This window comes from Ixodes scapularis, unplaced genomic scaffold (genome assembly GCF_016920785.2).
Source record: "Ixodes scapularis isolate PalLabHiFi unplaced genomic scaffold, ASM1692078v2 PGA_scaffold0__279_contigs__length_252992795, whole genome shotgun sequence".
NCBI classification, from domain to species: domain Eukaryota; kingdom Metazoa; phylum Arthropoda; class Arachnida; order Ixodida; family Ixodidae; genus Ixodes; species Ixodes scapularis.
Genome location: NW_024609835.1, coordinates 107,405,316 through 107,416,913, shown reverse-complemented (window position 1 = coordinate 107,416,913; position 11,598 = coordinate 107,405,316). Strand labels below are relative to the sequence as shown.

General features: G+C 42.8%; 2 protein-coding genes across 2 annotated transcripts in view; one reads left to right on the top strand and one right to left on the bottom strand.

Moving 5' to 3' along the window:
• Nucleotides 1–395: 395 nt before the first annotated feature.
• Nucleotides 396–5,606, top strand: LOC8030862 (transmembrane protein 169). Its single transcript, XM_002403159.5, has 2 exons — nucleotides 396–906; nucleotides 1,453–5,606. The coding sequence occupies exons 1-2, from the start codon at nucleotides 667–669 to the stop codon at nucleotides 2,158–2,160; spliced, it is 948 nt and encodes a 315-aa protein (XP_002403203.3). The 5' UTR covers nucleotides 396–666; the 3' UTR covers nucleotides 2,161–5,606.
• An 11-nt stretch (nucleotides 5,607–5,617) lies between these two features.
• The window catches only part of LOC8030861 (programmed cell death 6-interacting protein), a 44,115-nt gene continuing 38,134 nt past the window's right edge, over nucleotides 5,618–11,598 (bottom strand). The window contains exons 15-16 of the mRNA XM_029968818.4: nucleotides 9,455–9,688; nucleotides 5,618–6,654 (exon numbers count right to left, since the gene is read on the bottom strand). Coding sequence (XP_029824678.3) covers nucleotides 6,560–6,654; nucleotides 9,455–9,688 — 329 coding nt within the window. The 3' untranslated portion in view covers nucleotides 5,618–6,559. The remainder of the gene's footprint in view (nucleotides 6,655–9,454; nucleotides 9,689–11,598) is intronic.

Below are 11,598 nucleotides of genomic sequence, written 5' to 3'. Positions count from 1 at the left end.
AAACTTGAATTGCGGGGACAGAACGAGCGGGTTGGTATGGATAGTAAACTTGAGGAAGAAAACGAGAAAGGACGGACAAACACAAACTTCCATGAATTATTTTTCATACGCATCCCAACGTGGAATGCGTTCACTTATGAACGGACGGAGAGGACAAGGACGGATCATAAATTGATTGCAGTAAACAAGAGGAGGTTAAACAATTGTTGTAAAAAGTTCATGAAAGTGAGAAATTAATCGAAACGAAATTAATCGGAACAGTAATTCCTAGGGCGAACTTTAGGGGGTTCATACATTGTAAACTAGGTGGCGCATGCTACCGTATAATTCAAAGGCGGTACTTATGCTGAGCTTATCGAGTTTATGCTGTTCATCTGCTGTTCATCTCTCCATCTATTTGTTTCTGTGTGTGTTGTGTTCGCTGGTTGGGTGTGTTGGGATGCTAGGTTTGTGTTCTTTTGCTTGTAAGGAGGCGTATCAGCCGTAAACAATGCGGCATTTCTTGCGTCCAGTGAGATAAAAACGACCCCGGCATGCCTTTACACGAGGTCACTGATTTCCAATTTGTGGCGATCGAGTTCTCGCCTAGCAGTGTTCTTGACTCTGAGGCTGAGAGCCTCTGAAATGAACCTCAAGGTACGCTAGGATCGGGAGCAACACCGAGTTATGACGGACGTCGATCGGCCCATCTTCGTTCCACCCCGAAAGAGGAGCACCAACAAATCCTCCCCGAAAATCGTGAGCCCCTTGAACAACAATGCGCCGTCCGACCAGCTGCGCTCTTCTCAAGCGAGGTCTCCGAGCGTCGCCGGCACCCCGGACAGAACTCCAGAGCACGACAGGGCGGCCGCAGTCTGTCCCTTGAGACCGCACCGCAAGGCCTCTGTGGAATTCCAGCTGGACCAGGTACTCTGAGTTCGATTCCCTCAACGGTCAATGATTAGCTTCCTTCAGATCTTGCACTGCGAATTTGCATTTTCGTGTCGCGATGGTCACGCGGTGCATCGTGATTCTGCATACTGAAAGTGTACCATCTGTGGTATTCAACACTCGATCTCGTAGAGTCTCCCGTGCAGGAAGTAAGCAGGCTTTGACTGATACCGCGTGCTAGTCTTGGATTCTAAATCACTCGTACCTTTTCCGTTAGCCGTGCGCGAGTGCTTTGAATCGCCTACAAGGTTTGCAGAGTTACCCCGAAAGCTTGACAGTCGTAGCGACGATTTTTCAGCATTCGAACTGTATCTAGCCGACAAGTAATTGCTTATGAATTAAGGTGCAGGAGCATAAAAACAACAGAGCAACATTTTGAATGTCGCGCTAGCTTCTCAACTACTCGTTTTTTTTTTTTTTTGTCTTTTTTTTTTAGCCTTTGTAGCGTTCTGTTTACGGGATCTGATCCTACATAGTTTGGATCATGAATCAACACGGCCACGTTTCTACGCATTATTACAGGTGCCCGAAGAATGTGACCCCGACCAGTGGACAACTGACCAATCCCAGACGACGGATAATGGCAGCACCGACGGCGAGTTGTCCAGCATCAACGAACGGTCCTCGCTGAGGTCCGGCAAGGGTGACCGGTATGTCACCATGACGGGAACCATCAAGAGGGGCAAGAAGAAAGGCACCACGATCGACATGAAGGTGAACATATCGCGCGAAGAGCTGGATGAGATCGAAAGCAGCATCAAGGACCAGAAGATCAACGCCGATGAGGATGACGACTGCTTTTTCGGCATGAGCAAGGGCCCGCACGTCTTGCTGCTGTCGCTCAGCCTGCTGCCGGTGGTCTTTGTGGTCGCAGCCGCCAACTCCTTCTACGTGGGCACCATGACCTGGTACAACATACTGGTGGTGCTCATCGAGACGCGGTCCATCTTCCACAAGATCTTCGTCAGTCCCTTTTGGATCATCTTCTACCCTTTCCTCATAGTGCCAGCCGTGCTGGGCCTAGGGCTCTACGCAGCCGTGGCGCAGGTTTCCTGGGAGTACACTCGCTGGAAGAGGGAGATTCCAGACTGGGAGAAAGGCTTTTACGGCTGGCTCTGCTGTCTCCTGCACATGGAGGAGTGCAGCCCCTATGAAGTGGTGGTTCTCACAGACGTCCAGCAGAGTGATCAGTGTCAGCAGAAAAAGTGCACAGTAGACACACCTGTTTGAAGGGCGGAAGCCATGCAGCTCTTCGGTCTACCTCATATCCCCGGCGAAGGTCCTTGTGAGCATGCTAGCTTTGCTTAAATGGCAGCGCTCGAAAGTTGCAGCATTGCAAGCTGGGCTGTGCAGATGCAGTGTCTAGATAAAAGTGAAAATGTGAGAATTTTTTTTTTTAATGAGGTTTGATTATGATTGTTGTGACTTGTCATTTGTTGATGAGGGTTTTCGTCTAGTCACCTAGTCTAAAATGCTGAACCGAGCAAGCATTCATCCAAAATTGGATGATTATAATGACAGAATTGGGTGCTAGCTCTGGCACAAGCTGGATGAGCACATTGGTATGCAGGTTAGAGGGTTGCATGGGCATAGCTGCACAGCCTGCACCTTGTAATACCTAGATGAATGTTCTAAACGTTTATCAGGCACAGCTGTGATTAACAGAAGCCGGTTTTGTTCACACATGAGTAGCTGACATAGGGTTTGTATGATCCAGGTCATATCCTTTGCTCAGAGAGATTGCTTTTCTTATTGAAAGTAGCTGCAAAGGTAACTCATAGAGGTACAGCTCCTATTCATGCTCTAGAATTGGCTGAACCAGGCACCATCAGCTACTCTATTCTCATGCAGAACCAAGAATAGTTTTTCAGAAAAATTGATCTGTTTGTTTGATGTTGTGTGCCATTCCAGCTGCTTCCAAGGCTGCTTTGTTATATGCATTTATTTTAAAAGTCATTAGTCATGGATGACGAATTTTTTCTGGAAGGCTTATGGGTTGCCAGTTTTCCAAGGAACGTGCAGCATACACATTTTAGATTTATATTGCAGTTGTGAAAGGGTCACTCAGCGTGGACAACTGGCATTTTTTTATACTGTTTGAACTGCAACCAGCTCATAAGGCATCTGAACTACTGGATAAGCTACTGCACAGTCATGCAATATACACCCTTGGCGAATAACACTTCGATCAGTGGAAGTTTCATTAACAGATGTTTTAGTGAACAGATTTCAGTCCTTGTCAAAGCTGGAACGAATTCAGCTGGCTGCTTCAGACCACACTAAGCCACCAAAGCCTTTGCTTTGCTTGATATTTAAGAGCACTTCATGTTCTCTGCAGCACTTCATTTGAGAAAACAGAAGATATCCATTATTATTGGATATGTTATAAAACCAAAAGGATATTTGCCTTGTTTGCTTTTAATATATCTTGCCTGCTCCACATTCCATTCTATTTTCGATCCTAGTTAGGCAAAGGAGAAAAGGCAGTTTGCTGCATTTGTGTTACTATCTAGTTAAATGCTCAACTCTTTGCAATGTTCAGAGACACTGTGTTCTTTTTTTGTGTGTCTTTCTTTTCCTTTCTTTGTCTCAGGTTAAGTCATGTCAACTTTTCACCAGCTCGCCTGCATGCTTATCCTTCTTTCAGTGTTGTTCACTAGACAGTTCCATCGCAATGGATGCTACTACCCCACACAACTTTATTAGGCACAAGAGCTAATCCTGTTACAACTTGCTTTGTGACAATGAGATAATGCCTTTCCCAAGGGAAACTTTATATAGTATAAAATGTTTATTGCAACTGCAACACAGTATCACACCTGCAGTACCATGCAACGTGCGGTAATGGTATGCTTGGTGCATGGCTTCTCTAACTGGGTTTTTAGGAATCAAGAAGTTTCTCCAACTACCCACAAGGGTTCCCCCCAAGCTTCAAAAAAATCTCTGCTGTCCCTGCCCTTATTGAGCTGTTACAAAACGTGCAGCACCGTCTGTGGCAATGAAAGGAATGCCGGGATTGGTTAGTACATATCCGGTTGTAGCAAAGAGTGAACGGGGGAAATGTGGACGAGGGCCAAGCGAGTAACTGTGCTACCCCCTCTCTCTCCTGCTGCAGGAGGCGAGGAGAGCATACAGGACATTGCGTGCGGCCTTTTGGGATTTTCATGAAATGTCTATTATAAAGTTTTTTTTCCCCGTTGATGCAGTATTTTAGCAGTTTTTGAAACATTTGTCAGTGCAAATTTATGCAGAAGCATCCCTAGCGGTATGTGCACTATTGTTTGCTTTTGCACTGGTTTATTGCCAAAACAGAGAGGAGCTCCTCAGCGTAATGTTCCTCAAGATATAAAAGTTTAAGGACCCTTGCTCTGATAGAATAGTATGCACATGCAGTTGCATTCTCTGGTAACTACTACATCAATCATTTTGCAACAGGAGAGCTTTTTTGTGTTCAGGATTTACAGTATATTCTTGTGAAATATTCCCACTTCAGTTAAGTCTGTACTCTCACGATCTTGGGGCGGTAATAAGTACTGTAAATACTTTTTTGCGGGCACAATATTTCGCGAATTTTGTGAAGTGCAAGTTTTGGAAATATTTTGCGGGCACAAAATTTTGCAAAGGAGCGGTTTACTATGCATTTATTACTGTATGGTAACATATTTGTGGGATCTATTTTTTGCAATATTATTCGAGTCGCAAAAAATTAAGTTGTCTACAGTATGTTCAGGCATGTTGGGAATTCGTCTTTATGCACTTGGTAAACTTGCAATGCCAGTTTTTTTTAGGTCAAACATCTTTGTGTTTATGGTCACTGGGAGTTGGAGCATTCCCTTTACAATGATTGGGAAGATAAATGACACTGTGTTTTAGGTGGAAGCATGAGTGTTATTGTTAGGCTGCAACATTATGCTGCCACCTATGACTTTTACACTTTGATCATGTTAGCAATTTTTGGAAGAGAGATACTGCCATTTTACATTACTTGCACATTTATTGAGTTGTTGTCACAAGTTTAGTGCCATTTGGTTCTGCTGTATTCTATATTTTTCAGTGTGGATGTCTGCAGTTGATATGTGAGGCACATTTTATACTTTCATACACTTTTCTACTTTTATATTTGTTGTGATGAGGCACTAAGAAGCCAGCCTACATGCCCATTATGTGTGGGATGTGTATAGATTGTTTGGGTCAATCCTTTGAACGTTATAGCTAGCATCCTTTTATATTTAGGAATCCAAAGAGCCCCATGTTAGTGTTTGTGCCAAATTATGTGATCATCATTCCTTACATAGGTTGTTTATACAGCAATATTTCTAGTCTTATTTCAATCATAGGTTTATGCCAAATGTACCGAAAAAGTTTGCACACTGTATATGTGCATGTCAATTTAGACTGTATACATAGTTCACTAAAAAGAATGCAAGCCTTATGCTGAATGCATACCAATGCATATTTTTTCCAATCCTGTACATATTCCAGAAAATGTAGTTGAAGTTGCTTAGATAATATACATCCATGGGCCACCATTTGGCAGGCGGCAAGGTGCATACGGAAATATCAATATGACTATGCCTCACAAGCCTCCTCGGACTGTCTTATGTGAGAATGTGCTGCTGTGCATGTGACCATGGAGCTCATTTACGTAATAAAGGTTGTACACACTCCTGCAGAAACCTCCCTGTTCTAATGATTCTAAATATTTATTACCTGTGTAACAGCAATCTTGATACATCCATTTGACACTGATGCTTGTAGATAAATGATATACATATTTATAATCTGGAAACGAAGCTTAACTGATAACCAACTGAAAAAATAAATTAATCAGTTCATTAGTCGCGACCAAAAATAGAAAACATGTTCAAGAGTTGATGTGCAATAAACTGGCTAGGAGCTGGGGCCATTATTTTTCTCCTGCACTGTCACTGCATCACAGCTTTTGAGTAACCGAATCCAGTATGCTCAAAGTTTCTGAATAGTGGAGCTGACACACCACCCTGTTGGCTAGTTATAAGCAAAAAATGTCAACTCAATCATTCCACAATGCTTGAATCATGCTTAAAAAGAACAAAATGTTAGACCCTTTTTTTTTATTGGACACAAGTTTCCAAAAGTCAAATATTGGAAAACAACAAACCAAAAAGTCCTTTTCTACCCCCAGATTTTGGTGTGATAAAAACAATTGACACACCAAAGGTAAAAAACAATCTTAAGTTCACACACAATTTCCTCACAACATAAGGGGAATCGATTCAGTCGGACAGATTGCGGCTCTGGGAGGTCATAATTTATCATTGTCAATCCTGAAACAGTACCTCACAGAAAAAAAACATGTCACACAATTCATTTCTTTTTTTGCCTTGACAGAAGTGTGCATTAATTAATCTCATATTCCACGGCTTCCGCAATGTTTGTCCCATTCATCAAGGAAGATGTCTGCACCAATATACTGCCAGCAGTTCTTCGTCAGTGCCATTGTAAAGCTTATATTTGCATAGCTCATGTATAGCCATCACTCAAACAACCAAAAGCAAAGCAGAGATAGAAACAGTATGGGTTAGTCGCTCCAAACAATTTTGTGGTCGCTCGTCGCTAGCTGTCAAGCTTTTGGCATAACAGAGAAGTTTCACTGCTGTCTAGGATAAGGGTATCCCGGGTATGGTTGCTGCTGTTGCTGCTGAGGTGGGTACTGCGGGTAGGGCTGGTACTGCTGCGGTGCCCCTGGAAAACAGAAGGAAGAACACGGGTAAGCTCTCACTGATTGTAAATTCTAACTTAAACCCTAGATTGCATTGATTTTTTGAATTAACTGATTTCTGCACAGCATCTTAAGTATAATGAATTAGACATTCCTTTATATTCTTGCTTTACTACTATAACCAAAAATGTTAAGAAAAGGGCTATTTTTCTTATCCGATGCCTCATGTATTGTAGTACATGTAAAGTGATGGCGATGGGTTGGGAAGATTGACAATATTTTCCTTGGGTAAATTGTTCCACCCAAGCTGCAATGTACCACCCTTGTGCTTGCCACAATTGTCTTCCATTCATTAAAAAAGACAGAAAACTTGGCCCATCAAATTATGGTTAAAATAATCAACAGTACCGCAAAAAGTGCTAATAACATACAGAATGCTTTTTTTTTTTTTTTTTGCTGCGTACCACTGAAATTTGTTTGACTAAAGAAATAAAAATTAAATTAAGTATTCCAAATGTTCCTAAATTCATCAAGCACCCTTCAGGTAGGGGTCTGCATTTCCAGAGTTTATTTTTGAGCAAATTCAGAGTAATTCTTGGAGTTTATTATTTTTCAAAAAAATTCAGAATCTTTCAAAGCTTTCTTTTATTGCATATAAAATTTAGACTTTTACAATGCTTGCTTTTATTGCACATAAAAATCAGTTTTTACAGGGGTAGCTATTAGTGCCCTTTCCCGGCAAGAAATGCTCATGATCGAACGCAAAGCCCAAATTTACAGCAGAAGCACTGGTCTCTTTCTCCCTGTCCTTCCCCACGCAAGGCCAGGCTATCTCACTCCCCCCTCCCTTCTCCCCTGTAGGCCGCCACTGTCCTTGCTCCGGCAATGCCTCTCCCTTTCTCTCCTCCTCCATCCCTCCAGCAGCCACTGTTGCGAAATGCCCACACAGTCGTGCTGTGCGGACATGCCCCCTTCACTCCCCACTGCCGCCGCCCAGGTTCCATTCTAGCGTACTCTACGGAACAGCTCGCATACATACTGTCCCTTCTTCTGCCGCCGGTGCGGGCACGGGTGCTTTTGTCCTGAAGAAGCGTTTCAGCCCCCCAAAAAAGGAAGTTTCTGCGCTTTTCTTTAACACACGCAACATCTCGCACAATTGTTCCCCCAAAGCACATCTCCTCACATGCGTCTCCTACATCAATTCCACTGAAAGCAAAGAATCCATTGAATTGTAGAACACACTGGCTGAAACAAAATCTTCAATATGCCTTTCCACAGCACAGCAGCTACCACTGTCAATTGCAGTGCACGTTGTGGTGTCGTTTGCAATTCTTTTTAAACTTTAGCATTATTGGCCTTGGTAAAGAACAGCTGTTTGTGAGTTTAGTAAAGCAACCTTCTGATAGAAAACACGAGAGGTGAGCCTTCCATGCTATTAATTATTTTTTGTAAAAAGACAACAGCTTTTAAACATATGTGTCTGTCTCAAGACAAATTTTCTTACGACTGCGCTAGTAGCATTGCCAGTGGGGGAGCGTATGGGGCTTCAGCCCCCTCTCGAAATCTAGCCGACCCTAGAATATACACACATTTTGGCTCCCCCTCCCCCCTCCGCACACTAAGTCATTGACATCCCAGCCACCTCAGCCATCCTGAAAAAAATTTCTGGCTACGCCAATGGACTGCGCATATTACAATTTTGGTACTCGGCGAAGTGCGGGGTGCAGTTTTCATTAGCAGATCTAACTTGTATGTCAAAAACTTGCAGAAAATGATGTTGTCACTGCCAATCTCTTCAAAATCTAGTTACTATTTACCATAATTACAAGGATTCCTTCGATTCCCGTCCATCGCGCAGAATTACTGTACAGTCTTACTGAATCTCTCAAACTCTCGTCAATGCAGACGACATGAAAGTTCTACTTTCTACATAAGGAGGCCAAAAAAGGCAAATGGACATCTAGAAGAAAAAAAAAATGCCTGTAAGGTAGGTCTAGGTTCTAAGGGCAGCAGTAGGGATTGCTTAACTGAATATAAGAACTGCCAATTGTAAGAACTTGACCTGTCTTTATTTTTTCCTGAGCTTCTGGGATAGCATAAGCTATCTTTTTTCTTCTACATTTGTTTGTTGGAACCACAAAATAATGGCAAAGGAGGCAACCATATGAAGGTTGCTTCCTTTGTCCTGATTTTAGTTTTTCAAATAAGCCCAAATACCCCACCTTTTTTTCAGCAAGTGTTTATCGGATTTTATATGAAAACTCAGAATGGTTATCTGCAGGGCACCAAATTATCTTAGTGAACCAATTTCATCTTGGAGAAAATTACTTACACTGGAGTAGACAATAGAAGCAACAGGCATAGATGTTCAGAAAATGACACAGCATGAACAAACCACATCTTATTTTTCCTTTTCCTTTATAACAAACAAATTCACATTTTTGGGAAATAAAATTGAAATTTTTTGCAATCCTTACACAATTGAACATACAAGTATGGCTTTTTTTTTAGCACTTTTGTCTAGCCATAAATATTGTAGAGAACCTATCGCAGCAGTAATATATTGCTTACTGCATTGGGAATATCACTGATATTTGCTTTAAGCTGGTCAACCTATCATGAGAGCCCCCCCTTTTTTATACAAAAGCCACAACAAAATAAACATACCTCATTTACTTTGTTTTTATTTGTTAGGGGTGTAAAGCATATCACACCCCCAAATTCAGTTAGAAAAGGGGGCTGTTGGATCAGCGAGTGTCGGGGCAGCAGCTAAACGAAAAGCGGCATGCCAGCGATTTTGGCAAGGGCAAGACTGGCACTCACCACCAGGGTACCCCGGAGGCATGGCAGTGTATGGGTTGTAGACGGTGGGCATGGGCACGGCGGGGTAGGGCGTGTACCCCGGGTACTGGGGGTAGCCCGGGTAGGCCACCTGGGGCTGGGGCATGCCCTGGGGCTGTGCCGGGTAGGGCAGGGGCGCTCCCGAACCCCCTCCCACCGCGGGCCCACTGCTCGTCGTCACCGGCGGCGGAGGACGCTGGGGCGCCTGGCTCGAGCCTACGGGCAACAGTGGACGCAGCATCACTCAGTCCGTCAGCTGATTTCAAACATACAGTTAGCACAAACAAGCAATCACCTGTTTTTCCCCTTTGTCTTAAGGGCTGGAGTCAGAACTACTGGCATGATGGAAAGTGCCCAGTTGTGACACCAATCCATCAGTGAACTTTTGTGTCTTTCAATCCAACACCTGTCCGAGTAATGTGAGGGAAGTGGCAAGGCCGAGCCAACCGTGTGCCACTCAGTGCCTCGTTTTGTGATCAGTATAAAAATGGATGAGGGAAACAGATTTATTTATTTATTTAAACAAAAGAAGAGGTTTAAAGAGTCATACTTTTGCTTTCGACAACTAAGCTTTCCAAGAGCCTCACGTGCTAGTTCTGTACTTTGCACAATTTGTTACATGATACACATTTGAGTATTTGTTTGTTCAAGGTAAATTCTTGCTCCTAGATTGATCAAGCTAGCTACAATTTACCATAAAAGACCGCAGTGTAACCTGAATTCCAATGTAATGACAAATGTCACTTTAGAAGTTAGAAAAAAAAAAGGTGAATGCGGCATGCATCATCTGAGAACCTCTTTTTACCGCAGCTTCCTTCCCATCTTTTAGGTCTTCAAAAGCCCTACCATTTACTCAGACTGCCATGCATGGGGCATTAGTTGGGTTTGCTCAAAAACATAAAATGGCAGTGCAAAAATGAGCAGCCACGTTTTTACTTCCAGATTCACAAGGCAGACTTTCTCTTGGAGAGTTTTTTGGCACGGTAAACACTGGCACATAGAGGTCATTCTGACTATATAATTGAAGACTACCCATCATAAATATCGGACAAGAAAAAAATAGGGAAATATGAACCCTCTTTCTTTTCTCAGTTTTGTACTTGGCTGTCATTTGTTAGCCAGCCATCTAAATAAATAAAATAAATAAATAGTGCTTTTTATTTCCCTTCTTGAGTTTTACAAAAGAGAGGCAGCCAGGACTAACTGCTGTTGCAGCTTGACAAGGTCCTGACACCCCGGCAAGCTTTGGTGGGAAGAATGCAGCATGAACAAATAAACACTCAAACAAAAAGACAAGTGTTCACATTATTGCAAGGTTAGGCAAAAAGAGTGGAACGCGATAGTGAAACACAAACATACAGACTCCCGCTCGTTCCTAAGCCGCGTAAACGTGCCTTGCGTGGCCTTTGTCAGTAGTGTCTGGCTTGCAACCGAAAGGTCGTGGGTTCAAATCCCGCCTCTAATTCTTCAATTTTTTTTTAAGGCAAATGAATTAAAGTGTTGGCTGCATATAATTAGGGTTATTTGTTTTCGGGTTTTATATATATATATATATATTTTTAATTCAAGGGGTAAAAATCGGGTGCTATTTTTCAAGCTAATAATTGTTTTTTTTTTTTTTTTTGTGGAAACTTTCCGAAATTTGGGTTATTTTCGGGTTAAATTTACAAATGTGCTCAATAATACATTCAAGCTTTTTTTTTTTTTTTTATTGGAGGGTATTACAAGTTTTGTAACGCTAACATGTTAAAATTAGGGATCGGTTTCAAGCTGGTAATCGAAGGACATCAATCAGGGTTTTCCAGCTCCAATCGCCGTCGGTCGCTTCAAAGGAAGCACCGCCCACGGAATCCTCCTCTCCCCCAGGTATCAACAAAAACCCCGACCGTTCGAGGAACGGTCGTCTTCTATCAGATATTTCGCTATGGAATAAACCTGTTAAGTTTTCCTGATCTGTTTATGCGACTGACTGGCTCGTGAGAAAGGTTGAACGCCAGCGAGATGGTCATGCTACCCGAGAGACCAGGCTGGGCGTCGACACCTAACAGTGGTCAAAGGGGTATTGATAGTGAATTTCACAAGCTGCGTGCAGCAGGGCCGAAGCTACGTGGCATGCTGAGGCAATT

Coding starts and splice junctions, on each gene's coding strand:
- LOC8030862 (XM_002403159.5), top strand. CDS start 667: ATGACGGACGTCGATCGGCCCATCTTCGTTCCACCCCGAAAGAGGAGC. Junction 907..1,452: donor TGGAATTCCAGCTGGACCAG/GTACTCTGAGTT, acceptor GCATTATTACAG/GTGCCCGAAGAATGTGACCC.